This window comes from Phoenix dactylifera, chromosome 1, assembly GCF_051530095.1.
Source record: "Phoenix dactylifera cultivar Ajwa chromosome 1, Ajwa_hap1_PhDact_Kaust_v1.1, whole genome shotgun sequence".
NCBI lineage: Eukaryota > Viridiplantae > Streptophyta > Magnoliopsida > Arecales > Arecaceae > Phoenix > Phoenix dactylifera.
Genome location: NC_143190.1, coordinates 45,579,674 through 45,606,804, shown reverse-complemented (window position 1 = coordinate 45,606,804; position 27,131 = coordinate 45,579,674). Strand labels below are relative to the sequence as shown.

The following is a 27,131-nucleotide window of genomic DNA, read 5'->3' as shown; positions in this document are numbered from 1 at the left end:
TAAATGGTATGGGTACATATGCAAAAATATAAATAAAAAAAAGAGGACAGAGTAGCAATCAAGTATTTTACGAAGGTATACATGTAAATATTAATTTTAAAAGAATATTTGTATAAAATTTAATATTTAAGAGGATATTAATGTAAAAAAAAATATTTAAATTTTCACCATCCGCTTGGCTTTGCTTGGCTTTGTGGAATAAAATTTTATCTTAAAGAATAGTCGGTTGTGGCTTTAGCTGGGTGCGACCCGGACCCGGACCCGGACCGTGTGAGCGAACGAGACCGGAGGCTTCGACGTCCCAAGGCCCACGGCCACCCTGCTCCTCTTGCATCCCTCTCTCCTCGGCTAGGGCGTAGACCAGTCGGCCTTTCCCTTTTCCTTTCCTTTTCTGGTGCTCAAGAACCGCCGGCACCGGCACCGGCACCGGCACCGACAACGAGAACCACGCCGGTGAGCATACTCCTCTCCTCCCTTCTCTCGCACTTATTATTATTATTATCCTCCTCCTTTTCTCGGTATTCTTTCTTTCTTTCTAGATCTCATCGTCGTGCTAACGGGATCGGATAGGTTTGAATTGCTGCGTCCGCAAAAATTTTTTGTACCGGACGGTTGTGGGAGACCAACTTGAGAATTCTGAATCAAGCCTTCGCCTTTCTTTCTTTGTTTTCTTTCTCTCTCCCTTTCGTTCTTTCTATTTGTGTCTTCGGATGAAAACCCTAGCTCTATTATTGCCATGCTGAACTTAAAGGCATCTACAAATAAAAGATCATTCCCCCATTCCCTGAAGAGAGACAAACGCGTAGATCTTGCATGCTTATTTCTTATGTTGAAGCTCTCCGAGTCTCTTAGAGGCTCGTAATTAATAGAATAGTCTATGGATTTTATGACTGATTGTCAATCATATTTCAGTTATTGGGGAATTTAATATTTTTATGTTTCATTATCCCAGGCTTCGTTGGAAGCAGTGAGCTGGGATAGGGGAACTTGAGGATTACTTGGATCATTGATTTGAGGAAGGTATTTTCAGATTAATTTATATTTGGATTTATTTGTGTTGTTGATGCTATTGTGTAAAGAAAAAGAGTATATAGAATACATCTAACTAGATGCATAATTCCTCAACCACAAACTATGCCAGAAAATTTCCAGTAATTATCTCAAACATTTAGAAAACTGAAATCTAACTAAATGCATAGTTAATTTTTGGGAGAACATGCACCCTTAGAGAAATCCGCGACTTTTATTTTTCTCGTGGCCGCAGATTAGCTCTATAATGTCCATGTCTGCTGTAGGTTTTGCTGACTTGGAAAGTTCACTTCCAATTAAAAGAAACAGAAAATAGAGATGCTTTCACCTTGCTTAGTCATCAAGGATTTCACAATGGAATGTTCAAATTAACCAATCGATGTTCCTGTCACTGGCTTTCTGCACCATTTAGAGTTTGGGCCATCTGTTTTGTGTTTAGAGCTTGAGCTTCAAGCAGTCTTAGATTTGTCTTGTTTAGGTCTCTTTCCAACATTCAAAGCAAGATTATTTTTTGGGGATGTCCTTTGGCTATAGATGATTTGGAGGACAAACTGCACTTTGTTTTACATCTTATTCTTGGATCAGTTTTGTTCTTTCCGCATCTTTCTACAATCTCACAAGATGCTTTCTTGCATTATTTATGAGCACACTTTTGTCTTAATTTGGGTTTGAATTGTTTAAGTTTGTTGTTGGAGTTTTATTTTGATTGGGATTAGTGTCAAAATGTCCTATTCCAGTTATAGGTTTTGTTGGCCAAGTTAAAATAGATTATTGATAGGATTTACTCTAAAAGTTTTACATTTTTATGCATTGGGTCTTATCTCCGTGGTTTAATTTGGATTAAGACAATTTTATTGATGTCACCAGGCTCGTGTAAATATCTAGGAACGATTTTTAGACGATGAAGTTTATAGAGAGCATGATCTAAGATATGAGGTCTGAGAATTATGAAGCTCTGCACAACTATGGGTTCTCAAGCGGATATGGAACTTCGAACTCCTTTAGCAGAAAATGTGTTGATGAAGGAGGCCGATTTTGGTTTCCCTTCATCCTCTCCAATGGCTGTTGTTACTCAGAAACCAGGTATATTAATTGTCTGAAAGCTTGCATATATTCTCCCTTTTTTGTTGTAGACATCGTTCATACAGATACTGATTTTTACTTCTTGTATGAGCTATATATGTACTCTGTTTTCTGGTGCTTGTATATAGCCAAAAAACCTACAAGACAATGGGCTGCTTGGACACGTCAGGAGGAGGAAAACTTTTTCAATGCATTACGACAAGTTGGCAAGGTTATTTCCCTCTGATATTCATGAACGAAGTCTTCTTTGTTTTATTTTCTAACTATTGGCAGTTGACATGTCATCTGTTGTCACAGAATTTTGAGAAGATAACTTGTCGAGTTCAAAGTAAAAATAAAGATCAGGTGCATACATTTACAAACAAAATAGTTTTTTTCTTCCACATTGTTCTTTTCATGCCTTCATAGATTAGTAGTTGGTACATAGTCAACAGCTGTATTCTTCATTTCTTTATTCTGCATAAGCTAACTTAATCATTCGATGTGTGATGGATGATATGCTTTATGATGAACTATCTACAAGAAGGTGATTATTAAGCACGTTTCTTATCTTTGTTTAGATTTGAATTTCATCAAAATAACTTATTTAATACCAATTGACAGGATAATTCTGGCTCCTGTCAGAAAATGCTCGATGTATGTAATGCATCCAAGGTCCAGCTTTTTCTAACTGTGAAATGCATTACGGTAGAAGTTCTTGCTCACAAATCTGTATTATATATATTTTTTCTGAACTTTTAGATGATATAAGACAGAAGTAATTAAATGATAAAATGACATTAGAGATGAATTATGTTCTGAGGAGGATATTTGCTGATGATAAAAAATGATAATCTGCTGGTTTTAGATCAGAAAAAATGATATTTTATGTACTTTGGGGAGTTTTAAGCTGCAAATAAAATGTATTGGTGCTAAATGCACTGAACTTCCTAAACTTTTTTAATATAACTTCCCTATTTTCTCTTTTTTGAAAATTTAAATTTAGCTGCTTTTTATAATTCACACCCTCCTCTCCATTTTCTATAATTTTTTTCATATTTACTCAATAATTCAAAGCAAGAAAGTTCCTGTAGTTCTTGCTTGCTTTTACCATATTTACTTTTTAGCAATTTTTTAAAAGGATAAAGAAGCAATGAAGGTAGATTCCTTTTGTTCTCTCTCTCTCTCGTTTAGCGCTGATTCATGTTGATCTAAGGAAAGTTTGGCCTTCTCCTTCTTTTGATCACTGATTGGGAGGGGAAGAACTTGCTCTTCGGGTGGGAGAGCGATAAACAGCATCTGTCCCATCTTCCGCTTGCAGAAGGAAAGAAGCTGGGGACATTGAGGCAATATCAACAGTTCCTCATTGCACACCATGATTTTATAAAACGAGAAAAAGGCCGCTTTTAGTCCCCAAACAGCAATGGAAGCCTATTTCAAGATTGTCTTGCCAAACTTGGTGAAAATCAACCAAAACCAGCCAAAACTAACTGAAAGCCAAAACTTCAATCCTTTCTATCCCCATTAGTGGTCTTGACCACTTGCATTCGTTCATTCATCAATTTTCAGGTGTTAACATGACCCTCGATTTCTCCTTTATCTCTATGATACTCTAAAAACTGAGGAATGTTGAAGCAAAGTTGGTGATCCTGGGCCCTACAATCTCCCTATTTCGAGTTTATAGCCACATCATACTAAAGATTTTCTAGAAATTTATATGAAAATGTGTGCCCTTGCTTCTTCAAGCTCACGCTTAACTGCCCCTTTGTTTGCGATGTCTTCGGGCATTATTCCGACAGAATGGATCGCATATGCAGAATGTCCATAAGAGCTTATCTATTTCTTTAAATCCTAGACCATACTGTCCAGTTGTCTCCACCATGAAAGACATAATGGTACAGTATGACAGAAATTGGCAGTTTACATCCTAGATCATTCTGTCCAATTTATTAGTGCATCACTTTATGTCATGCCTCATATTACACTCACAACTTAAAACTGTAGTATAGACTACAATGTGATACATAGTGATAGTTAATTATGGTTTGATACATAGTCTATCCGACTGTAGGATGTTGAGCGCCTTTTGTCATAAAAGCATATAAAGAAGTTTTATCAAAAAAAGAATGTATAGATGGGATATCTATTTGGTTACAAACTAAATAGCTAAAAGATGGTCCTATTAATTTGCTGGCATTTGTAAGACTTGTTGGCCGCCTAAAAGGAATTTTAAGGTTCATTTCTTTCCAGTTATGTTTCAATTTCAAATGTATAGGATAATGCTGTCTTTTTTCTCTGGAAGGAATTATTTAAGTACACCTTAATGCATTACATCACATGGAAAAGAAAGGCCAAATATCCTGAACTTTGTCTTTGAGACGTAGTTTGGGAGAGTCATTTGGTCAACTTTAGTATTCTGTAACTTCTTTATTAAGATTGTTGTCTTATTTTGGCATGTCACCGTTCTTGCATATTCATGGATACTAATGTAAGAAACAGTGGATTATGAAAATCATGGATATTTTATTTTTTCTAGCACCTGTATAGTTGTCTCCTTTCAATATTCTCGTAACCTTATGGTATATTTATTTAATAACATTTCGTTACTATATACACACATGTACTATTATTGTTCTTCATATTTTTTAAGCTTGTATTCTATATATATATTGATAAAATTTAAATTTTCCATTGTGTAAGTTTTCACTAAATCTGGTGGTCATGTCCATGCACTAAAAATATTATGAATTTGGAGTTTAGTTTCTTAATTTGTGTTTCAATGTTTATTATTTGATATGCAGGTCAGGCATTATTATTATCGTCTTGTGAGACGCATGAATAAGCTTCTGGGTCCTGGGTTTTATCTTGATGCAAAAAACTCCAAAGATACCAATGCTGCAATGCTTCGGTGGTAACTATTATTTTGTTTTTGTATGATGTGCATATTAGGTCAATATTTACAGATCCCTAAGTTGCAAATATTCTTTCCATTGTTATAGTACATAACAGGAATGACAAGGTGTTTGGGTGGATGCTTAAGTTTTGTAAAGCTGACTCAGCAGCATGTCCGCACTTGTTGCATATCTAGGTATTAATGGGGGCACATGTGCAATGTTTGACTAGTTGGGCCAGTACCCAGATGCTATATTACTTGGTTCCCTTCTCTAAAGAATCAGATGTTGGCATGGCAGCATTATCCCATCTTGTTTTGATAATATGAGGCGTCAAAGGTTATCATCTCGTATAGTATCTGAGCCCACCAATCATTTGCCACATCAAGAGCCCATAGTTTGAAGTATCTACAGTTAAATAAATTCGTGTCAAAATTTAATCTTCTATCATTGTTTCCTTATAAAAAAATTGATTGCTTTTGCATGATATCAGATAATTTTCCTAAATCAATAATTGTAAGATTTTTTTCCTTTCAATATTTTTTTCGTAGGTTGATCCATAACATGCTAGGATGAGAAAAATGATCCATTATCTTTATGTTTAATCATTAATGATTGAAAATTCTTTTCATATCTTCCAAACAAACATATTGCCTGGGATCATTTTCCTCACTTATAAAAGCTAGAAATGTACAATGACTACAATCAAAAGACATTAGATACAAAAGAAAAAGAGTGGTGAGCATTCAGCCAAGCTTTCAGTATGCAAGATTTAAAGTTTCGGCTCAAACCAATACCTTTTGACCTAAACAGATCGGTTTCTGCCAAGACCGACCCAAAATTGACCCAAACCTTTGGATCAGTCATTCTTGGCCAGTTTTAAGCTCGTTTTGGCCAGGACCAACCAAAACTATTATTTTATCTTTTTGAACAAGTAAATATTTTGATGTTTTCTAAGATTCATCTGACTACTATTTGATCACACATTTACCTCAAGCTCTAATGACTTAACCTACATTATTTTTTTTAAGCTTTGTTATCATGATGGGTAAGGTACACTTTGAGATAATGGACAAGTGTTTTTATTTAGACTTGCTTTTTTCTCTGATTAGATGGGTCATTTAAATGAAATAGAATGAAAATGCTTATATGAATTTGTTTTTCTTAGGTGAGTTATCAAAATGAAATAGATGGTACATGCTTGGATGGATTTTTCCTTGCTTAGTTGAGTTATTGAAATGAAATCAAGTGAAATATGTATATTGAAGACTTTGGTGTACTGTAAAATGATTGACCAAGATTTATTTATTTATTTATTTTACGTATTAATCACCTCGTCAATATATCATCTGTGAAATCATTTATTTCTTTTTCAATTTTCTTTTTAACTTGTCCAGGCCAATTATCTTCATTGTGCATGAAAAGATGAGAAGCATTAAGATCTTTGTTGTTTTACAGGTGGTCTTTACTTGAAAAGTATAGCTGCACTGCTTCCAAATTGCATTTGAAGCCTCGAAGGTTTAAAATATTTGTAGAAGCTTTGGTTAGTTTTTTACTCCTTTCTTTCTTCTCTTTACTTGAGTTCTATTTAATTTCATCAGAATATTTAGGTAAACTCTTTTTTAGCATATGAATAAACAAATATGCTTTATAGGAAAATCAACTTTTAAAGGACCGCAACAAAACTAAAAGAAGGCGTCCTCATGGAGATATTTATTCACCTACACCTTCAACACAAGTTGTCAGTAGGGTACCAGGGAATGATGCTCGTTCACTGAAGCTGCTAACTGTTGATGCTCAAACCACTAATAAAGTAGGAGCTACTAAAGGGGCTTCCTTCAAGCGCAATGTTAATGCAAACATGAACTTCAGTAAAGGAGACTCCAGCATGAAAACTGCAAAGCAAAAACGAAGAACAGGTGATATCCAAATGTTCTCATTTACATTTTGAATTTCTGCAGTCAGCCTCTTCATTAGTCCATGGTCATGCCCAGCTGCATGGCATGTCCTGATTGACAGTAATGTTACATTAATGAATCTCTAGCTTTAGCCTATGACTGAATTGTGTTGTATAGCTTAATACATGGATAAATTTGAATCTGTCTACTCTTGGTTTGCTAGGTGTTGTTGCCTCAGCTGAATATAGAAGTTGGGAAGAGGCTGCAATGGCTGGTGTTTCCTTGGTTGCTGATGCTGCTGAACAGTTGGAGCGAGCAGCCAATGATAGAAATGGTTTTTCTGATGGAAGAACCTGCAATATGTTGCCGAAAGAGATGTATAACTGTAATAATGGTATGGTCTTTAATTGGACTGAATTGCAATTAACAACCTTGGTGTTTTCACTTTTCCTAGCCAGAATAATACTGATTTTATTGGTACTTTGCATGCTTTCCATGCTGTCAAATATTGGTAGAAATTTGCTCCCATCAGATTGAAACAATTATGCAACCTCGTGTGAAATTGAAGCTGCAGTTATTTCCGATAGATGAAGGTACCCGCAGAGCACTGGAAAAGGTATGATGATAATTCAGATTGTTCTTTTCAATTCAAATTGACTGTAAAATATGAAGTTTTAATCTGTCTCTATTATAATTCTTGGTGAAATGGTTTGGAAAATGCCATCCATTGCCTACTTGTGTGGATAGAAACTTCTTAGTTACAGTTTTGCTTGTTTCTTTCAAGAGCCATAATCCTAAATTTGGCCTCTTTGATTGGTAAGTCATGTAGTTTGTTGCATGTTGTTTGGGACAGGAAAACCTTCGACCTCACTTGGTAGAACAGAAACCTACATTGGATACATTAATCTATATTGATTTCTAAATTGTCGAATTATGTTAATGGTAGTTATGGTCTTATCTTTTCTGACACCATAGGATGCGCACAATCCACATCTGGAGCTCACTTTAAGTGCTCGGAAAAAGATATCATCAGTTCTAGACCATCTCAATCGCAAATGGGGCAACTCAAGCATTGCATCTGGAGAACTCATGCTTTTCCCCTATGATGTTCAGCTGTTGGAATTAGCAAGTTGCCGAAGGTGGGCTATCACAGACACTGCTGCAAGTGCAGCAGATGTGTATGCTACCATTGGTAGTCCTGCCATTTTTCGTTTAAGGTATATAATTATTTACACAGTGGCATACTAAGCTAAGCATACTTTGTCTTGCAAAGAGTGCAAAATTTCTTTCTGAAATTAACTTTGCACGATGTCTTGCTGACTGATTTCTCTGTCAAGGTATGGCTGGTTGTCCAGTGTGGAATTGAGGTCAGGGATTGTTCATGTACCTTCTACACCTATTCAATCTGAGAACTGCATGCTGTCTGAAGGCATTCTAAATGGGAATAACATAATGAGTGGCCCTGATGCAAAATGCATCAACACTGATGCTCCACCTATCAGAGAATTCTCTGGTCAACCTCAGCAGTTATCAGAAGATCAACAAACATCTGTAATAGCTCTTGCAACATCAAATATTGATCCTCCTGAGCCTATGAATGAAGTTAACTGTGTCAAACCTATGCACGAACTTCCAGAGAACTCTGGAAAAGAACCTTTCTCCAGGAGTGGAGAAGAAACTAAAGATCTGAGTAGTGGACCACAACTGGAGGATGAGGTATTTCTGTTTTCCTCTATTAAAATTTATTCTAGTAGATTCTCCAGCTGCATGTATTCAACTTGGCATAATTTGTGAAATTTGGAGCTCACCAATTGCAGGGTAATGCGGGAATGAAATGTGTCACACTGTCTGCTGGAGAATGGGCTGATAGTCTAACCAATGTAAGTGTCGGGGACTTACTATCTGAAGCGTCAAAAGCTGCTAAGGACAGTTGCCTGGATTCCCCTGCTGGAGCAAGTGCTTCATGCCTTCAGCAGATACACTTTAGCTGTGATTCGTTTGATGCAGCTATTGCTGCTCATATATCTGGTCATCAGTTGCTGCCACCAACCACGCAGGCATTCCAGGCATCTATCTGGAATGCTGAAGAAACTTGTGATGAATTTTCCTTTCCAGCTATGAAGCGAGATGGTTCAAATCCTTCGACCAATTCCTCTATTGGAGCCTCCAGAGAAATTACTTATCCAAGTTCATTAGGGTTCCAGGGTTATCTTAAGGTTTGTAATGTAATAACTATCTTATTTGTGGAAGAATGGCTATCAGCTTCATGAGCATGGTTATTATTTCTTGTCTTTGTCAGGAACTTGCTGAATCCAGACCTGCAGATGATCCTTCTAATGAATATGTGACAGCTGAACCTGAATCCGACAAAGACTCGTCTTTTAATGACAGAGATAATCCTCAAAAGGATCCCTGTCTCCAAGACATTTATTGGGTATTTAGTTCTCTTCTAAATATTGACATTTCCCTGAGGTTCTTAGGTAATTCCAATGATCGATAACGTGATTGTGTTTCATCTTACTGTGTGCAGCCCGATTCTTTAGGTCCATTGGACTTGGATATGCCGTCCCCTAGATACCATGGCCAAGATCTAGTTTTTGGAGATAGTCTCAGTGGCTTGAGTCGTTTAATAGCCAGCAGCCTTGATGCATTTCAGAACTGCTCATTCTTCAGCTTGGAGAAAGAGTCATCTGCGACTGGAGCTTGTGGAGCATCCTTTCTCTTAGATGATAAAGTTGTTGGTGAGTGAAGTGACTACTCCAATTGTGAAGTGTTTTCATCTGCTCTACGAGTTGCTTCCAAATTTCTTCTCACCAATGCAACTGGAAGATGATTGGCTGAGAAGACGGGGGCTCTATTCAATCAACAGTAGTGAGCTTCTGTCTTTTTTCTGTACATGATCTGATTCAGGCTAGTGCAAGTACATGATCTGCTTGGTTCTTGTTTGTACATGAACTGACAGCCACAGAGATTATCCGAAAGTTCTGTGATGTAAACAGGCTTGAGTATCTCGACTCTTGTAAAAAAAGCACGCTCTAACAGTCAAGAAAATTGTCCATAATAAATTTCCAGGTGTATGTGAGGCCATTTGAGTACCAATTTTCTCCAAAATGCCCACCCTGCATATGCCTTTTTCTCCCTTCCTCTCATTATTGTAACCACGTATGAGGGTGGTTTAACATAAAAAAAGTTGATAGCAAACAAAATTGCAGCCGTATTGCGGCATTTGGAAATGACTTTTTTTTCTTAGGTTTTGGGGATTACCAAATTCATCTTTCCAACAAAAATTTGGAAGATGAGATCATTGTGCATGTCATTGTGCTGATGCTGCAGTTCCTGCTTTTTATAATGGGTTGTTTATGGTTATATGGGGAATATTTATGGTTTGCGTCTGATGCTTTGAGCTCCCAATGATTTACATATATTCATATATATTTAGGGCATATTTGGTTCATAATCGAAATTGGAATAGATTAAAATAGGTATTGGAATGTTTGTTTCGTAATCTAAATTGGAATCAGAATTGGAATGGTTTTTTGAATACTGTAATAGAGTAGGGATTGGATTTTGAAGGATTGGGATATTTTAATTTTTTTTTAGAATCGAAATGGGAATACTCTCTCTAACCAAATGCCTGGAATGGGAGCCACTTATTTTTATTTTTATTGTAGGGTCTAACTCCCCCCTGCCACATATGATCTTATTCTATATATTTTTATATTTATTATTTCATTAATATATAATGCAAAAGGGTTGGGGCTGGCTTTATGTTTGGATATAAAGCCGAGCTAGGATCTCTCCCAAGAGCTCTGGCCTATAAGTAAAAGATATAACTCTTTTTACCTTTGGTTAGAGGTTGTTTAAATATTCCAACAGGATTAAGCTGAAAATTGTATAGAATTCTTAGATTAGGTTGTCCATGTTAGCGTGGCCTTGTATCAATTAAATACCACTTAGCCCAAATTCTGTGAGAAGAAAAAAAGAACCTTTATGAGTTTTATTCTTTCCGCTTCCCAAAGGTTGGGACTTGGACTAGATTTGGGTAGGCTTCTAAAACAATGCAAGATAGATGGGCCAACAAATCCGATTTCTATAGGATTTTCAACCTAGTCCTATGGGAATATTCAAGCTCTAATTATGTCCTCGATCCCACCATCCTTAAAAATCTCTTTTTTCTTTCTTTAGTTAAAAATCTTATAATTTATTCAAATAAAATTAATTTTATTGATAGAAATAATATTATAAATAGAAAATAGTCTCTTATATTTGTTTGTAGGGAGAAAATGCATTCTTATAGGACTCGGGCTCGCTATCTCTCGCACGAAAGGATTCACCTTCCTTCGCATGAACCCACCATTGGATTTTCCATTGCTTGCTTTGAGATCTATGCAGATGGATAAATAGGAGAGCTTGGAGCGCTTTGAGATCTCTGAGGTGGGCATCCAACACAGAATTCCTAGAAGGGTGAATTCTTCAAGCATAGATCCTCTACGGTGCGTGCACGACACCGTAGAATGCTACACAATCATGAAGAGCCACCATTAAGAGATAGATGTCTATCAAACAAGGCGGTCCATAAGCACATGCCATGTCACATATGCTATTAGAGTTTGGTTTTCCTCATCTCCCCCATGCCGTCCCTCTTTTCTATCAAATGCAAAATTTCTATCACCAACAAAATAAATAGGTTATACAACTTTAGTTCTCGGAAAAAAAAAACTCGTGTTCATCTTTTTCACTCCCACGAAAATGCATAAACAGGTTTTTTGTCTTTTCATTACTTTTCTTGTATACGCTAGTCCTGTCATGCTATTAAGAGCATGTTTGAATTTTTCGATAGAATTAGACTAAAAATATAGTAAGATTCGTAGATTGAGCCAACACAACCAAAAAGATATATGCTGGGTTAGGCCTGTATTCATAAAATAACCAAAAATAACATAAAATAACCAAAAATAACTTTGAAGTGGGCCGATCTGAATCCCATAAGGAAAAAAAAACCCTCAATATGTCTTTTTTTTTCAATACGGAATTCGAGCCGGCCTATTCCAAAGCTATTTTTAGATATTTTGCTGAGCCCAGTATGTAGCTTGTGATCGTATTGGTTGTACTGACTCAATCCATAAATTCTATGAAAATTTTAGTCCAATTTTATAGGGCAATCTAAACAAGCTCCAAGAAAAAAAAATCTCGTAAATCCACATTCATTGCACAAGCTAGAGTCTAGTAATTAAATTTTAAATAATATGTTATACCACTATAATGGAAGCATGTTAGAACTATTAAAATAATTAAAGTGACTATTATTTACCTTAAAAGTAGCATTTTCAAATGTTTATGTTAAAAATGATCCTTGATAAAATGGTTATAACAACCTTATAACAAGAAAAAAATGGCATTATCTTTCCTTTTGCTGCTCGTTGAATAAAAGGATTACTTATTGGATCGCTCAATGCACGAAAATTTGATGATTTTTTAATATATTTTATACAGTGAAAAGTACAACTAAAAAATAACAATTATCATTTAGTTAAAATTATAATTATAATAATAAATAATACATCATAATGACCATTATCCTTTCCTTTGTTAATATATATATATATATATATATATATATATATATATATATATATATATAACATAACAGAAACCAGCCGTTATAACGGTAATAACGCCCTTAATTTAAACCTTGCTAATAATTTATATAACTCTTTACGTTATTTTAGCCATTTCTCGGCATGTTGGTGCCACGTGTCGCGTGGTCCCCACATGATCATCTGTCTGCCAATACACATCCGCGTCAAGTCCAAGTGGGGCCCAATCCATGCTGCCGGCCGGCTAGTGTCGTCCCGGGTCCGAGTTCCACCCGTCCTCCCATTACAAAGGGACGGGTGGCGCTCCCGTGAGGGAGATACTTCGGATTCCCCGTGTCTCTGTCGGCCCAGAAAAGCCTTTGGTTCCCCACCGGAATCTCATCTTCCGAAAGCAGCGGAGGCCAGCGTCCTCCCCTCAGCCTCTCTCTCTGGGGTTTCTGCTTCCAGATTGCAATCGATCGATTGAGCGCGGTATTTCGTTTTACTATCCTTCTCTCCTTTCTCTCAAGATTCCAAGAAAGTTAGGTTTCGCCCATTCTCTGAACCTAGGGTTTCTCCCATCCTTTCTTTATAGCTGATTTGATTTGCGGGCGATAGAAGAGAAGATCTCCCAGGATGACCGCGTCGGCATCGGCTTTGTCGAGCGGGCCGAGGTACGCCCCGGAGGACCCGAGGCTCCCCAAGCCCTGGAAGGGCCTGGTGGACGGGAGCACGGGCTACCTCTACTACTGGAACCCGGAGACCAACGTCACCCAGTACGAGCGGCCCGTCGCCGATCTCCCGGCTCCCCCTCCTCTGCTGCTGCCTCTCCCTTCTCATCCTCCTCCGAAATCTGGTTCCGTCGCCGTCAGCTCCACCGTCCTTCAATCCCACCATCAGAAGCAGAGGAAGCGGGAGCGGGACTCTCATGATGATGATGGCCGCTACGGCCGCTCTCGCAGCAGCCATCAGGTTGGTTGTTTTTTTTTTTTTGTGTGGTAAAAATATGGATTTAACCAAGGAAGATTTTTTTTTTTTCCCTTTTTCTTTCTGTTTCTTGGTCTTTATATGTTTGTCTTGCTATTTGATTATTCTGATGATATGTTGGACTATTTAAGTTCAAACGGCAGATGTTATGTGATTCTTGGTTAAGTGGCTGATGCTAAAGGATGATTACCTGCGTTGATTTATTTCAGCATGGAGGTGGCAGAGGTAGCAGCAGTCATAACCGTGGGTATGGTGCAAAGGATTCACAGGATTCGAGGATGGCATCTGCCAGAGGTCATAGATCATCGTCGGATGGGAGAGGTTCTGTGTCTGTGGAAGCATATCGCCATCAGCATGAAATAATAGTCACTGTAAGTATCAAATGATGCCTTGAACATGACCGAAATCCTTTCATTTTTGTTGAAAATAGTTTTTGCGTGCAGATCTGTATAGGGCCTTTTTAGAACCCTATCTTTTAGGTCTTGCTTCTGATGTTGCATGCTCATATACAATTCAATAACTATGCAACTCGCTCATCATATAATGTTATATTATTCACATGAATTTGCCTTTATTTAAGTTCCTAATCAAGAAATACCTTTCTCTATTTAAGTATGATTATAGCCATGAAGTAAATAGAGTGAGCATATATCCCCCAACTCTTTGTTGAATGCTCAACTTGATAAGGTCAGTTAGACATTAGTATAAAACCTAAATGTTTGCTTTTATGATAACTTCAATAAACTCGAAACTATATATTTATTGTCTATTTTTTACTTTTGGTTCTTTGTATGTTTTTTTCTTTTAGTTTTATATTCTTTCTGGATATGATTGGTGGAGACAATTAGTTGATAAATACATGCACTTTCTGTCCTTCAAGCTTTTTGCTATTTGTTAAATGATTCATTACAGGTTTTATTTTCTGAGAGTTTTCATACTTTGAGTTTCTATTGTTCCTTTGGGTTTTTTCCATATGATATGTTCGTAGAAAATCCGACCATGAAAATTATATCTGATATTATTTTATCATCTGCTGTTTTTGTTAGAGACTTGTCTTACAGTAGATTCTTCGTGTACAAGTTCCTTTTCCTCTCTTTTTTAGGATTGTGTATCAAACTCCCCCCCCCCCCCCTCTTCCCCCCCCTCTCTCTCTCTCTCTCTTTTGGAAGGGGGGAATCTATTCAAAAAGGTTTATTCCTTGGTAGTTAGAATTGGGAGTGCGTGCTGGAATGGGTACAAGTGCGGGTATGGAGTAGCATGTATCTTAAAACACTTGTTTTTTTATTTATATATAATTTAGAATACATTTTGAATAAATGAAAAAATTGGAAAAGACTACGTGTCATCAATGGGCTGATTTCTACTTCCATGGATACATGCAAATCATGGCCATCTTCCTTTAATGTGTACATGCCACGCATCTATGTTGATTTCTATACCAATATTGCCATCTTTAGATGCCTTCGAGACCCATCCCCCTTCTCACTATGCTTGCCCTTCATTAATTGTCTATATTCATTGGTTGTCCTCCACTCCATTTTGATCTAACCCCTCTCTCTCTCTCTCTCTCTTTTGGAAGGGGGGAATCTATTCAAAAAGGTTTATTCCTTGGTTGTTAGAATTGGGAGTGCGTGCTGGAATGGGTACAAGTGTGGGTATGGAGTAGCATGTATCTTAAAACACTTGTTTTTTTATTTATATATAATTTAGAATACATTTTGAATAAATGAAAAAATTGGAAAAGACTACGTGTCATCAATGGGCTGATTTCTACTTCCATGGATATATGCAAATCATGGCCATCTTCCTTTAATGTGTACATGCCACGCATCTATGTTGATTTCTATACCAATATTGCCATCTTTAGATGCCTTCGAGACCCATCCCCCTTCTCACTGTGCTTGCCCTTCATTAATTGTCTATATTCATTGGTTGTCCTTCACTCCATTTTGATCTAAAATGCTACTGCTAATTCTGCTGTTTGAGTTGCGAGGCAGCTCTGTAGGGTCAATGATCAAACTGCCACATGTTTCACTCATGTCAGTTGCAGGTTGGTGTGGTATCAGGCTGTGTCTGGCATGTGCTTAGCCCCATGAAAGGGATTAATATGGAAAAGATGAGTCGACAGTGGTATGTATCAACCTTGCCAATTAGCATGGACTGCAATGGACCAATTTTCACAGGACAGGGGCCATATGTCATACCATGAAGTGCATGTCATATTGGCATTGACCAACATGGACAACACTTGAATCTATGTGAGGCAGCAGGTCTGTTGCCAGCTTGAAAACGGACTTGTCATCTTGTAATATTCATTCCTAGAGTCTATGCTAGTGGTTCTCCTTGCTATTAGCTTTGTAATTTGGGCTTTTCTCTAGCTTGACTCTACCTTGGATCACTTAATTACTCACACAGAATCATTCTTCTTCTAGTCAGTACCTCCCATGTGAATTTACCTCCTCACTTTCACTACATTAAAGATTGCTTTGACTTGTTCCATTATTGTGCTTATGGTCCTGCTTTATGGTCATTCATTACGTAGTGTCTACTTGTCTCCTTTGGAGTTTATTATTGAACCACTTCATGTAGGTAGGTGATACTGACAATTATGTTACATCCTTAGCATTCCTCAATTCATTATTGGTGCATCCATCATCCAGTCCATTGGTAAGACATGACTCTTGCGGCTAACTCATGGTAGAGACCAACCTTGAGTTTAAGAGGGTCTGGATTAGGAAATAAAGACTAGTGATTTGTTGTGTAAGCATATAAAATGCTAGCATCGGGCATGCTAAGATGCATTTGCTGTTGCATGACCATTAAAGTTTCAGATTCATTGTTTAAAAAAAATAATGGGAAGAGAGTCATTTCTCTTTACATTGAATGCACCCATTAATGGCTTCCTCAAGAGAGAAAAATAAAATAATATTGAAAGTCAGTCTGAAAAAAAGTCAGGTAGAGAGGTGTGTAATGGTAGCCCCGGTATATCTTTGGCATTATGATAATAGGGATAGGCATGCCTAAGATGCTGTCCAAAGTTTAACTTTTATTTAATGCATGAGTTTCTACTTGCTTGTATGTGTAGAGCCTTCTACCCTTGTATAACATCTGATTGTTTGGAAGTTCTTATGTTAGGCTGACGCCCCAATAAATTAATGTTATCTTTGCTGGGGCCCCAATGAATTAATGTTTCGCTCTGATGCTTGCTCCAGATTTTGGTAGAACAAATGACTTCTCTTTTTGATGGGGCATATTTGATGTGTATACTTCTGTTTCAGATGTACAAAAATAAAGAAAATCTGCCTTCCTTGAAGTGAATTTCTAACTCCAAGGTTTCAAAAGAAACTTGGTTGGCGCCTTAAAGAGTCCTTTCATTTTGTGACTCTCTTTTACTCATTGACTTGTAGGGGGTGCTTTAGTTCAAAAAGCATCTGATAGCATTACATAGAGCAAGCTTTTCTTTTTGGTTGGGGGGAGGGGGTGTAGAAAGAGGAGCTGCAGCTTGATTATAAAGGAAAGTATCACAACGTCTGTAGATTACAGCATATAACACAAGAGAACGAAAAAAAAGAACACCAAAGATGGAAAATACATCATTGAAGCCAAAACAGTATAACTGATCCACCCAAGGTTTGATAATTATAGCCATTACGGAGCCATGCCTTGGATTCTTGATTGTCCAGTAATTGTGTAAATGGGTTGACAGAAACAGTATACCATCATAGTTAGAAAACCATCTGCCTGACCACAGCATTCCACTTGTGAACCATGTACTTGAATACAAGTAACCTATGGTATACTCTATACCAAGCCATATTGATGAACTAAAAGTCAATATGAGGTTTACCATGGTATGTACCATGGAATGCGGAACCGTCCCGAACCGGATGATTCTGCCCGTTCCAAGCCGCACCAGTGGCTCACCGGTATGGTTCCGGCTTTAAAAATTGCTTATGTGAAGATGCAAACACCATCTAACAAAATGATAGATAAAGAAGCACTTCCCTACATGCAAACAAGGATTTAGGTGTTGCTTGCCGTGCTTATGTTGGTTATGGAATTGGCAGGGCACATACAATATGCGTTGTGTTGGTGTTGGTACTCGACATGGGCCAGCACACTGTAGCATGATGCTACTTGGACGTATTTGGGCACCTTGTCCCTAGGTTCTTTTTTTTTGGTATTTTTTTCTTAGTTTGATACTTTAGGACTTGTTTGGTTTACGGAAAAAGAAGGGAGGAAAGTGTGGTGAATAGGAAAACAAAGAAATACATCTTGTTTGATTGAAGTTTTCAAAGAAGAGAGATGGAAAAGTAGCATTTCCATAGAAATATGATTCTCATGTTTCATGAGAAAGTAGCTACTTTCCTACCGGTTGGGAATTATGGTCCTTTTTTTTTTCAAAAGTATTCTTAATCAAAACCCATAGGTAAGGTCTTTCTCTTTATTAAAGGGTATATTAGGTTTTTCATATAACTTTTCTAGAAAAGTATATGTTCAACCAAACATAAGCTACTCTGGAATGTGCGCTTTTTCATGATTAATCAAACATACTAAAACTATTTTTTTTAGGTATCATATTCTCAGGAATCATCTTTCTAGTAAAAAAAAATTCTTCTCGCGAATCAAACGAGTCCTTAAAGTTTTTCTTATTATGCGTAGGTGTGGTTGCATTAAAAGGACGATCTAAATCTCTATATAGTACATACAATCAAGAATGGTGTGGATGTTGAATGCTGTACGGTGTGCCATTTGAGTTAATATGACATCCTACTTCTGGTGTAGCTATATATATTTGAATTATAACTATATATTATAGCCGAAGTAATTACATACAAGGTTCGCCGTACCGGTCAGTATCATATAGTACCAGGCGTACCGTATTGTACGGGCACCAAACCGGTACACAGTCCCGTATATCATACCGACACTCGGTACCCCTCACCGTCTTATACCATACAACGTACCGACACTATAATAGAATGGCATCGGGACGGGATCCGGTACCAAAATGACAAATCTTGACTATTTATAACCATGTTATAATAGTTGAATGAATTGCTATTTTCTTACTATAGTATAGTTTTAATATAACTTTGTTAAAACTATAGTATCATAATCATAACCATAACCCTAATAATCCAATTCCAACCTAACTCTAAGTATTTGGGGTTGGCTATATGGATCCTCCTTTGACAAGCACTCCTATCTAGGTTACTTTTGATGTTATTTCAAATTTTTTCAAATCTTTTCTCACAACCTCCAGCCATGTAACCTTATATCTTCCCACATCTTTCATCACAAATTAAAGTACCTCTTCTTTCTAGAGTCCCCCTTAATTAAAGTACATCTCCTTACACAAATTAAAGTACCTCTCCTTTCTAGAGTCCCCCTTAATAAAAATATGTCTCCTTACACAAATTAAAGTATCTCTCCTTAGATCATCATGTTACATGTCCATACCATCTTAGTTGATTTTGTATCATTTTGTCCTCATTTTGTGCAACTCTTACAGCTCGTCTAATATACTCCTTCAGTTTGCTTTGTAATTTTACCACATGTTCAACTTGGCATATATTAGAAAAGCAGTATAACCATATTATAGCTAAACTATAACTAGAGAATAATGTATAGTTATAGTATTCCTATATTACAGTTTTATCACTCATGAATAATTATGATATATTATTATAGTTGTTGTAGTATGGCCAATATTTTAGGACTCGGGTGGGTTGACATGCCTAGAAACTTGTAGACTTGTAGTGATCGGGTCAATCCCAAACCTGTAAGTTTCAAAAACTTGAACCACCTAATGACTTGTCTGAGTCAACCATGACCTGCACCAAGTCAACCACTCCTAGGATGCTCAAAAAATAAAATATTAATTTATAATATTTTTCCAGGATTAGGATCATTTAAAAACCTGTCTAGATCTGGATCCTATTAATGGTCATTGCTATGCTAAATTATTGCAAGGTATGTTTAGTAAAAGATATTAATAAATATCTTCATTATTTATTTTTACAAAAAATGTTAGATTCAATCATTTTTATTTTGTTGATGTTACATGTGTAAAGAAGCGATTATTATTATATTTCTTCATGCTTATTTATATTTATTTTTTTAAGTCATTACTGTTGAACATTTATTTATTTATTTTATAAATTAATGATGTCACAAGTCAAAGGATCGACCTTGACCTGTGATTTAATTGTTGTCTCGTGACCCAGACAACAAAATAGGCCAATGGTGGGACCAGCTTTCAGAAGTTCTAGACTAGCACTGAAGTGTTATCAACTTATCATAGCTATACTGAAGTGTGAAAATGGAGCCTCTCACCTCTTTACTACCAACAATCAACCTCCCACTTGTTTTTTGAGTGAATGAAATGGTAAAACTAAAAAAGAAAGAAGGTGTTTTGTACTGGATATGGCTTGGCACCAAGCCATATCCAGTCGTGCTTAGTTCGATATTGAGTGATGTGTTTGGTACCATTCAAAGCAGTACGAAATGCAGGGAATTCAAGCACACATGGATGCCCTGTGCTGGTACTAGCCTAGTACAGTCCGACACTCATAACCTTGTATTACTCAATTTGTTTTTTAAACCTATAAATATACATATATAAATATATGTAAATACATATGTATGTATATACATATGTACATGTATATGCATAGAGGATCAAATAACAATCTGCTATTCCCCTTATAATGGCTAATAGCAGCTACTATAACAACCATTGCTTTATTTCTTAAAAAGTCAATAAAAGGCTTGACCCTCAATAAAAGGCTTGACACGGCTAATAACATCCATTAGGTTTTATTTAATGGTAGATGGTCTCAAGAGGGTCCATTATCATGGTATTCAGTGTTAAATCTTAGCGCCAGTGAAGACAGGTTGCGATACTATTATTTGTTTTAAACTTCTAATGTATTACTATGTTGTACAGGCAATGACAATTATAAAAGTCAAAAATCAACTACTATAATGGTTATTATATTTAACAACTACAGAAAACAAAGAATATGCTTTAATGGGAATGTGGCATTTTATTGCTACTATTTTAAATAGGAAAGAATTTTGTATACTCTCTCCCTTTGTAGCCAGATTCCCCCTGAGCTGGACTTCCCTTGATGGGGAGGGGATGCTCCTGCCTTTATTAGTGTCCTGACACAATAGAAGAGAAGGGAAAAGAAGCCTCCACTATGCATAAGCAACACTCAGACTATGGGCATACCTTGCGTAATTAATTGTTGAATAACCCTTGTGCTTTCACATGCAACAAGCTAGTATTTTTATAGGTGTAAAAAGGGAGAAACCAATGGATGAGCGCCTTGGCCAGGACAGAAATCTGGTTATGTGAACATGAGTGATTTAATGTATGTTGAAGGGGATTTATGATAAGTAGGAATATGAAGATAAAAAGGAACAACACTTTCATCCTGGTGGCCAGGATGAAAGTGCTACTTTTGTATATGTCGTAATAGTAGAATAAAAAGGAGCAGCACATTCATCCTGGTAGCCAAAACGAAACTGTTGCTTCCATCATATGGCAATAGATATAGATTTCTTTCAAAATGTCAAAAGAAATGATTTTGCTCTTTTTTTTTGATGATGCTCTTTATATTTTAAGAGAAATGTTTTTGTTCTCTTCTTTGTGATGCTTTTTATATTTCGTTTTTGTTTCAAATTCTTCTTTTGTTTTCATTATGCTATGCATTAGTGACCACTGATGTTATCTTTACTTGATTTTTTTTTTCAGGGAGATGATGTACCAGCACCATACATGACATTTGAGTCGGCAGGCTTTCCCTCAGAAATTCTAAAAGAGGTAATTTTTCAGTCTCCCTTTTGTTTGTCCTTGCTTGTATGATTGCTTTGGTGTGTGATGCATGTGCAAGTTTACTATACTCTAGTGCTCATGAGCATTCACTGCACAGTTATTTTAATTGCTGGAGGTTCATGCCCATTCATTTTTCTTTCCACTCTACTTCTGTCTCAGGTGCGATATTTGCTCCGGGGCGGAGCCAATGTCGTACGCTGTGCTGCACGTGCCACCCTCTTTCCTGGGAGGGAGGTATATAGCTGAAGTATCTGTTATGGTGGCCTAGTATGAAAAGGGCTTTCTGAGTTACCAGTTCGTGGCTGAGCTTCCTCTGGTGATTTGGGCCATGCTGCCACAGAAGCCCCCCAAAAAAGGCCCTTTTTGCGCGCTCCAGCTTGCATCTGCAAGCAGCTGCCAATTTTAGTAAGGGCTTTTTGAGGGACTGGTTCATGGCTGGGGCGCTCGGCTGCCTCCGCTGATTGGTTCAGACTGCCACTTTAGTCCTGACAAAGAAGGCCCTTTCTCCTGCTTCAGCTTGCATTTGCAAGTGGCCACCAATATGGGAAAGGCTTTCTGACAACAAGTTCATGGCTGGGGCTCCATCCAGAGATTTGTTTCAAGCTGCCACTTGGGTCCAAGCAGTGATGGCCCTTCTCCTGCTCGAGCTTGCTTCTGCAAGTGTCCACATACAATTTGGGAATGCACTAGTACCGCCATTAGCCTAATCCTCTGCTTCAATTCCAGAGAGAGAGAGGGAGAGAGAGGGAAAAGGGAGACTTTTTTCCCCTTAAAAAGGCTAGTACTTTAGACTATTAGTCCTCATGGATTTTGTGGGTTTTTGCTTTTCCAGGTACACCATGCGGGTTTCTCTGTTCCCACTCCTATTCAGGCTCAGTCTTGGCCAATTGCATTACAAAGTCGTGATATTGTAGCCATTGCAAAGACAGGATCAGGCAAAACACTTGGTTATCTTATTCCAGGGTTCATGCATCTTAAGCGCCTCTGTAACAACTTTAAAATGGGTCCAACAGTATTGGTCCTATCACCAACTAGGGAGCTGGCAACGCAGATACAAGATGAAGCTGTGAAGTTTGGGAGAGCATCAAGAATTTCGTGCACGGTTTGTTCCTTCCGTAGTTACTTTAGTTCTGTTGTGGGTTGGTTTTTCATGGTTCCTTGGGATCAATGATGGCATATGCTTTACAGCTAGTTTTGATTTTGACAAAAACAGCTTGTTATAAAACTTAAAGTTCTCAAAAATTTTGTTCATTTTTAAAGATAACCTGGAGTCTCATGTATCTCTCCCCTCTAGACCTCTTGATCTGCTCATAAATATAAAGTTAATATTCCTGAAATTGACATAGCTGGTTGTAATGTTATGTGTATGCTAGCAGATGATATTCCATATCTGTTTCATTCTCAATAAATCTGTGCTTTTTCTTGGTAGAAGTCTACTTAACTAATAGTCATCGTGTTTTATTGTTGACTCGCATCTTATGTTTATGTGGTTCAAGTGTTTATATGGAGGTGCCCCAAAAGGTCCCCAGTTGAGGGATTTAGACCGAGGTGTAGATGTTGTGGTTGCAACTCCAGGAAGACTGAATGACATTTTAGAGATGAGAAGAGTAAGCCTCTGTCAGGTGTCATATCTGGTTCTTGATGAGGCTGACCGAATGCTGGACATGGGTTTTGAGCCACAGATAAGGAAAATTGTGAAAGAGATACCAAATCGTCGGCAGACTCTTATGTTTACTGCTACCTGGCCAAAGGAAGTTAGGAAAATAGCTGCAGATCTACTTGTTCATCATGTTCAGGTTAACATTGGGAGCATAGATGATCTTGTTGCGAACAATGCGATCACGCAGGTATTCACTATCACTGAATTCAAGGAAGTTCACATTCTGTATATTTTATTTCTTTTTACCATATTGTCAAGAAACTATATTGGTTTTTTGAAAAAAATGTGAATTGTTAGGTTTTTGTGCTCATCATGCAAAAATACTTATTTATGCAAGATAAATATATCCTATTTGTTGTTGGTTTAGGCATCTCTGCAATATTATAGGGAGATGCAATTGCTGATATTTATCCTGGTACTAGTCAGTCTTCCTCTCAATTGATGGTATTCAAATCTTCATTGCTTCTATCCGTGTCTGTTGCAGTATGTGGAAGTAATCACACCTATGGAAAAACTCAGACGGTTGGAACAGATATTGCGATCCCAAGATCCAGGGTCTAAGATCTTAATATTTTGCTCAACAAAGAGGATGTGTGACCAGCTTGCTAGGACCCTCACTCGTCAGTTTGGTGCAGCTGCTATTCATGGTGACAAGTCTCAAGGTGAGAGGAACAGGGTTTTAAACCAATTTCGAACTGGAAGGTCCCCCATACTAGTAGCTACTGATGTTGCTGCTCGAGGCTTGGACATCAAAGATATCAGGTTAAGCTTCATCTGCTTCTTTCTTTATTGATTTAATGATATTTAGTTATAAAGGAGGACCAGCCAATGGCATCATCATTTTAATCTGCAGCAGGAACATCTTGTTGCATGCCTCAGTTCTCATGCAGTTCTAGTTGTTCTGTGTTGATTTGTGATGGCTTCAAATTGCTTTTTCTGCATTTTTGGTGACTATTGTGCAAAATTTATATTTGTTTTTTTTTTTTTGCATATAAATGTGTTATAATTCCAATATTCACAGGGTTGTGGTCAACTATGATTTCCCCACGGGTGTTGAAGACTATGTTCACAGGATTGGCAGAACTGGTAGGGCAGGTGCCACTGGTGTGTCTTACACGTTCTTCTGCGATCAGGACTCAAAGTATGCAGCAGATCTTGTCAAAGTTCTGGAAGGGGCAGACCAGCATGTTCCCAAGGAGTTATGGGACATGGTTTCACGTGGTGGGTATGGTGGGAAGTCCCGCCGTTGGGGTTCTCGCTCTGTTGCTCGTGATGGTGGCTGCTCGCGTGGACGTAGTGATATTAGTTATAGGGGAAGGGATGTGCATGGCCTGCTACCATCCGGTAGAGCAGATAGTGGCCGTGGCAGTCATGGACGCGATGTTCTCGAGCCTCCTCGTGATAGGTATTTATAACTGTAAATTTACTTTTACTCCTTTTGAGTCAAACATTTTTTCAGTACTACTTAGTTACTAATCTAAAGTAGCATACAAAGGCTGTGAATTGCACATACGAGGAAAATTAATAAATAGACAACAATATTAATATGATCATTTAGTTATATTATATATAAATAAGAAATTGATAAATGGAAGCACAAAACAAACGTAAATCAGCTTTAAAGTGAAATTGAAATAAAAACATAAATAAATATAAAATTGGGCCCACGTAGCGCATGTTTGTGAAAGAAGCAATAAGCATTATAAGTGATTAAAATATATTAGATACAAATTAAAATAAAATAAAAAATTTACAAAATAATTGCAAAAAATAAAACATAATAGATAGTAGAAACTGTAAATTTGTGGTTAAAGAAAATTCAATATAAAAATTAAAAGAAAATCAACTAAAAATGATAAAAATAGGGAAAATAAATAAAAGATATATGATTACTAAATAATAAAAAACATGATGTGAAATGCACATTTTAGAAGAAAATAATATATAAAAATAAAATACGTCATTGTAAGTCACTGAGATATATTATATATGAAAGGTATTGAAAATAAAATAGAAAATAGAAGCATGATAACAAAAATAAAATAAAAATATGTTGGAGCTTTGTGAAGAAAGGGATAATATTGAGTTTGATGGCGATACAAGGAGAGGGCGATGTTGGGGAAGAGAGGGAGGAATTGAGGTAGAGCCGTAGAGGGTATGTTGGAGCTTTATATAGAAAGAGATGGATAATACTGAGATTGATGGGGACAGCAGGCGAGGGTGACGTGGGGGAAGAGCGGGAGGAACTGAGACAGGGTTCCGAGAGGCTGCGACTTTTTTTGTTGTTTTTCCTTTTTTTTTTTTGGGGGGGGGGGAGGGATTGGGGTGGTTAGAGAGAGAGAGAGAGAGAGGGAGAGGCATGGGGGATAGGAGGGAGAAAGAGGAAAGATTGGTTGGAAGTGTGGTTAAAAATTAAATCATGTCAAACTGAGGTCACGTGAAGGGAATAATTTGTTTAAATTAGAACATATTTTTTTAAGAACATAATTTCTAATTTTTTACTAAAAATCCACCAGTAACATCGTTTTGGAGATAAATGTTTTTCTAAGAAATTAACGGTATTTTGTTTAGTATATTTGATCGACAATCTATTCAGCATATTACTCTAATGTTATAATGTAGACTATATTATCATGGTCATGACATGAGAACGAGCCAGCACAGCTTTCATATCTGGTGATCTTTAGCACAGTTTGAATCTGTTACTAGTATCTACTAGGGAGTCCCCAACTGAACTAATATTTCTAATTCTTTTGTAAATCATGGCTGCTATATCTACATTACCAATAATCTGAATAACTGATGATTTGTCTGGTGATAGTTGGAAGTAAACAGGGTTTGTTGGGAAGATGTGTTAATAGACTTGCTTATTTTAGATATACAATAACTTTACGATGTGCAACTTTCCAAAACACCCAAGGCCTCAACTAAAAACCATCTCACGCACTTGGTCCCTGTAGGACAGTGAGAGCTTGTTGGTCCAGGCTCTAGGCAAGTGGCTGTATTATTGCTTTTTAGATGTGTTAGGATACCGAATCACCATTCCAGAGTAAAAGGAAAAAGAAAAACTTATTATTGATGATGATTTTGCCAGATATGGTCATGGATATCAAGATGGTCATGAGGTAGAGATTCGTGACCGCAAATCCAGAGGTAAATGCCGTAGCCGCAGTCGCAGCCTTAGCTGGAATAACAGCCAGAGGTACAGCCCGAGCCCTGTGAAGGGGCGTGTTGGGTGGGGCAATAGCTGCAGCAGGAGCTGGAACCATGGCCACAGTCGAAGCAGGAGCCGTAGTCGCAGTCCTAGCCGTGGCATCGACCAATATGGTGACCGGCATGGTGAGGAGGCTGGGCAAACACTTCGGGAATCACCAGTATCAAGGAGAAGAGTGCCTTCACCAATCAATGATCAGATTGGCAATCCTGTCGATTCATCAAAAATGCCATCTTACGAAGATCAGAGGGGATCACCTCCATATAACGGTGAGGACATGGAAAGGGTTCAACCAGATCGCTCACCTAGCGTTCAGAATGAGACATCTGAATGCCTGTATAGTAATATTGACAATGGAAAGCAAGGAATATCAGCTAACCCAGCACAGTGGCATCGAGGATCTCCATGGGACCATGGGGATGCTGAAGGGCCTAATGAGGGATCGGTTCGATCACCGTTAGTGCCATGCAATAGGAGTGGGGAGGAAGAAGAGGAAGGAATGATTCCTGCTGATGGAGAGGATGGTGTGATGCCCTTTGAAGAGGGTACAACATCGCCTAAAATGGCGGCAGCTGAGCAACCTGAGTCATCAATTGATAATATCGAAAATTAAAATGGCCCCTAAGCTCACTTGTCTTGCTGGGTTGGCACGTCTGGGCACCCTCTTCTACTTTGATTTCTGGTGGCCGATGTGTTGTGAATTTGCAACATTATGATAAGAATAATATGGATTAATAATAACAGGTACCAAAGCTTGTTTTTCTGTGAGGTACTGAAACATTTGGTTGCTTGTAACCTCCGGATAGATTATCGTTAAATTTTTTTTTTTTTTGGCTATTTTCTACTGTTTGACCCAAGTTAGAGAGAACACATCTGTTTGGCGGGAAATAGGTATTCTTATTCCCAACCAGGAGGGATCCTGGCATGGGAGGGGGTTTCAGGATACCTATATTCCTGACTAGATTTTC

The 27,131-nt window shown here is 37.6% G+C and overlaps 2 protein-coding genes across 6 annotated transcripts; both read left to right on the top strand.

Annotated features, from left to right (window-relative positions):
* Positions 1-239: 239 nt before the first annotated feature.
* Positions 240-9,979, top strand: TKI1 (TSL-kinase interacting protein 1). Of its 4 annotated transcripts, none has more exons than XM_008792979.6 (15): positions 241-453; positions 953-1,020; positions 1,897-2,112; positions 2,241-2,323; positions 2,410-2,457; positions 4,893-5,002; positions 6,441-6,525; positions 6,637-6,901; positions 7,104-7,274; positions 7,396-7,496; positions 7,856-8,097; positions 8,218-8,596; positions 8,698-9,096; positions 9,180-9,314; positions 9,411-9,979. In XM_008792979.6, exons 3-15 carry the CDS (start codon positions 1,977-1,979, stop codon positions 9,627-9,629), a joined length of 2,373 nt encoding a protein of 790 aa, XP_008791201.2. In that variant the 5' UTR covers positions 241-453; positions 953-1,020; positions 1,897-1,976; the 3' UTR covers positions 9,630-9,979. The 4 variants fall into 4 exon arrangements, with proteins under 4 accessions (XP_088559526.2, XP_008791201.2, XP_038981655.2 ...); XM_039125727.3 differs by having other exon boundaries at positions 4,893-5,179; XM_088703398.2 differs by having other exon boundaries at positions 304-453; positions 540-1,020.
* A 2,736-nt stretch (positions 9,980-12,715) lies between these two features.
* On the top strand, positions 12,716-26,931 carry LOC103708171 (ATP-dependent RNA helicase-like protein DB10). 2 transcript variants are annotated; one of them, XM_008792973.6, is made up of 9 exons: positions 12,716-12,948; positions 13,052-13,428; positions 13,653-13,814; positions 21,209-21,277; positions 22,122-22,391; positions 22,786-23,136; positions 23,434-23,711; positions 23,971-24,354; positions 26,044-26,931. In XM_008792973.6, the coding sequence occupies exons 2-9, from the start codon at positions 13,093-13,095 to the stop codon at positions 26,774-26,776; spliced, it is 2,583 nt and encodes an 860-aa protein (XP_008791195.4). In that variant the 5' UTR covers positions 12,716-12,948; positions 13,052-13,092; the 3' UTR covers positions 26,777-26,931. The 2 variants fall into 2 exon arrangements, with proteins under 2 accessions (XP_008791195.4, XP_008791197.4); XM_008792975.6 differs by lacking the exons at positions 12,716-12,948; positions 13,052-13,428; positions 13,653-13,814; positions 21,209-21,277 and adding an exon at positions 21,543-21,978.
* The last annotated feature ends 200 nt before the right edge of the window (positions 26,932-27,131 follow it).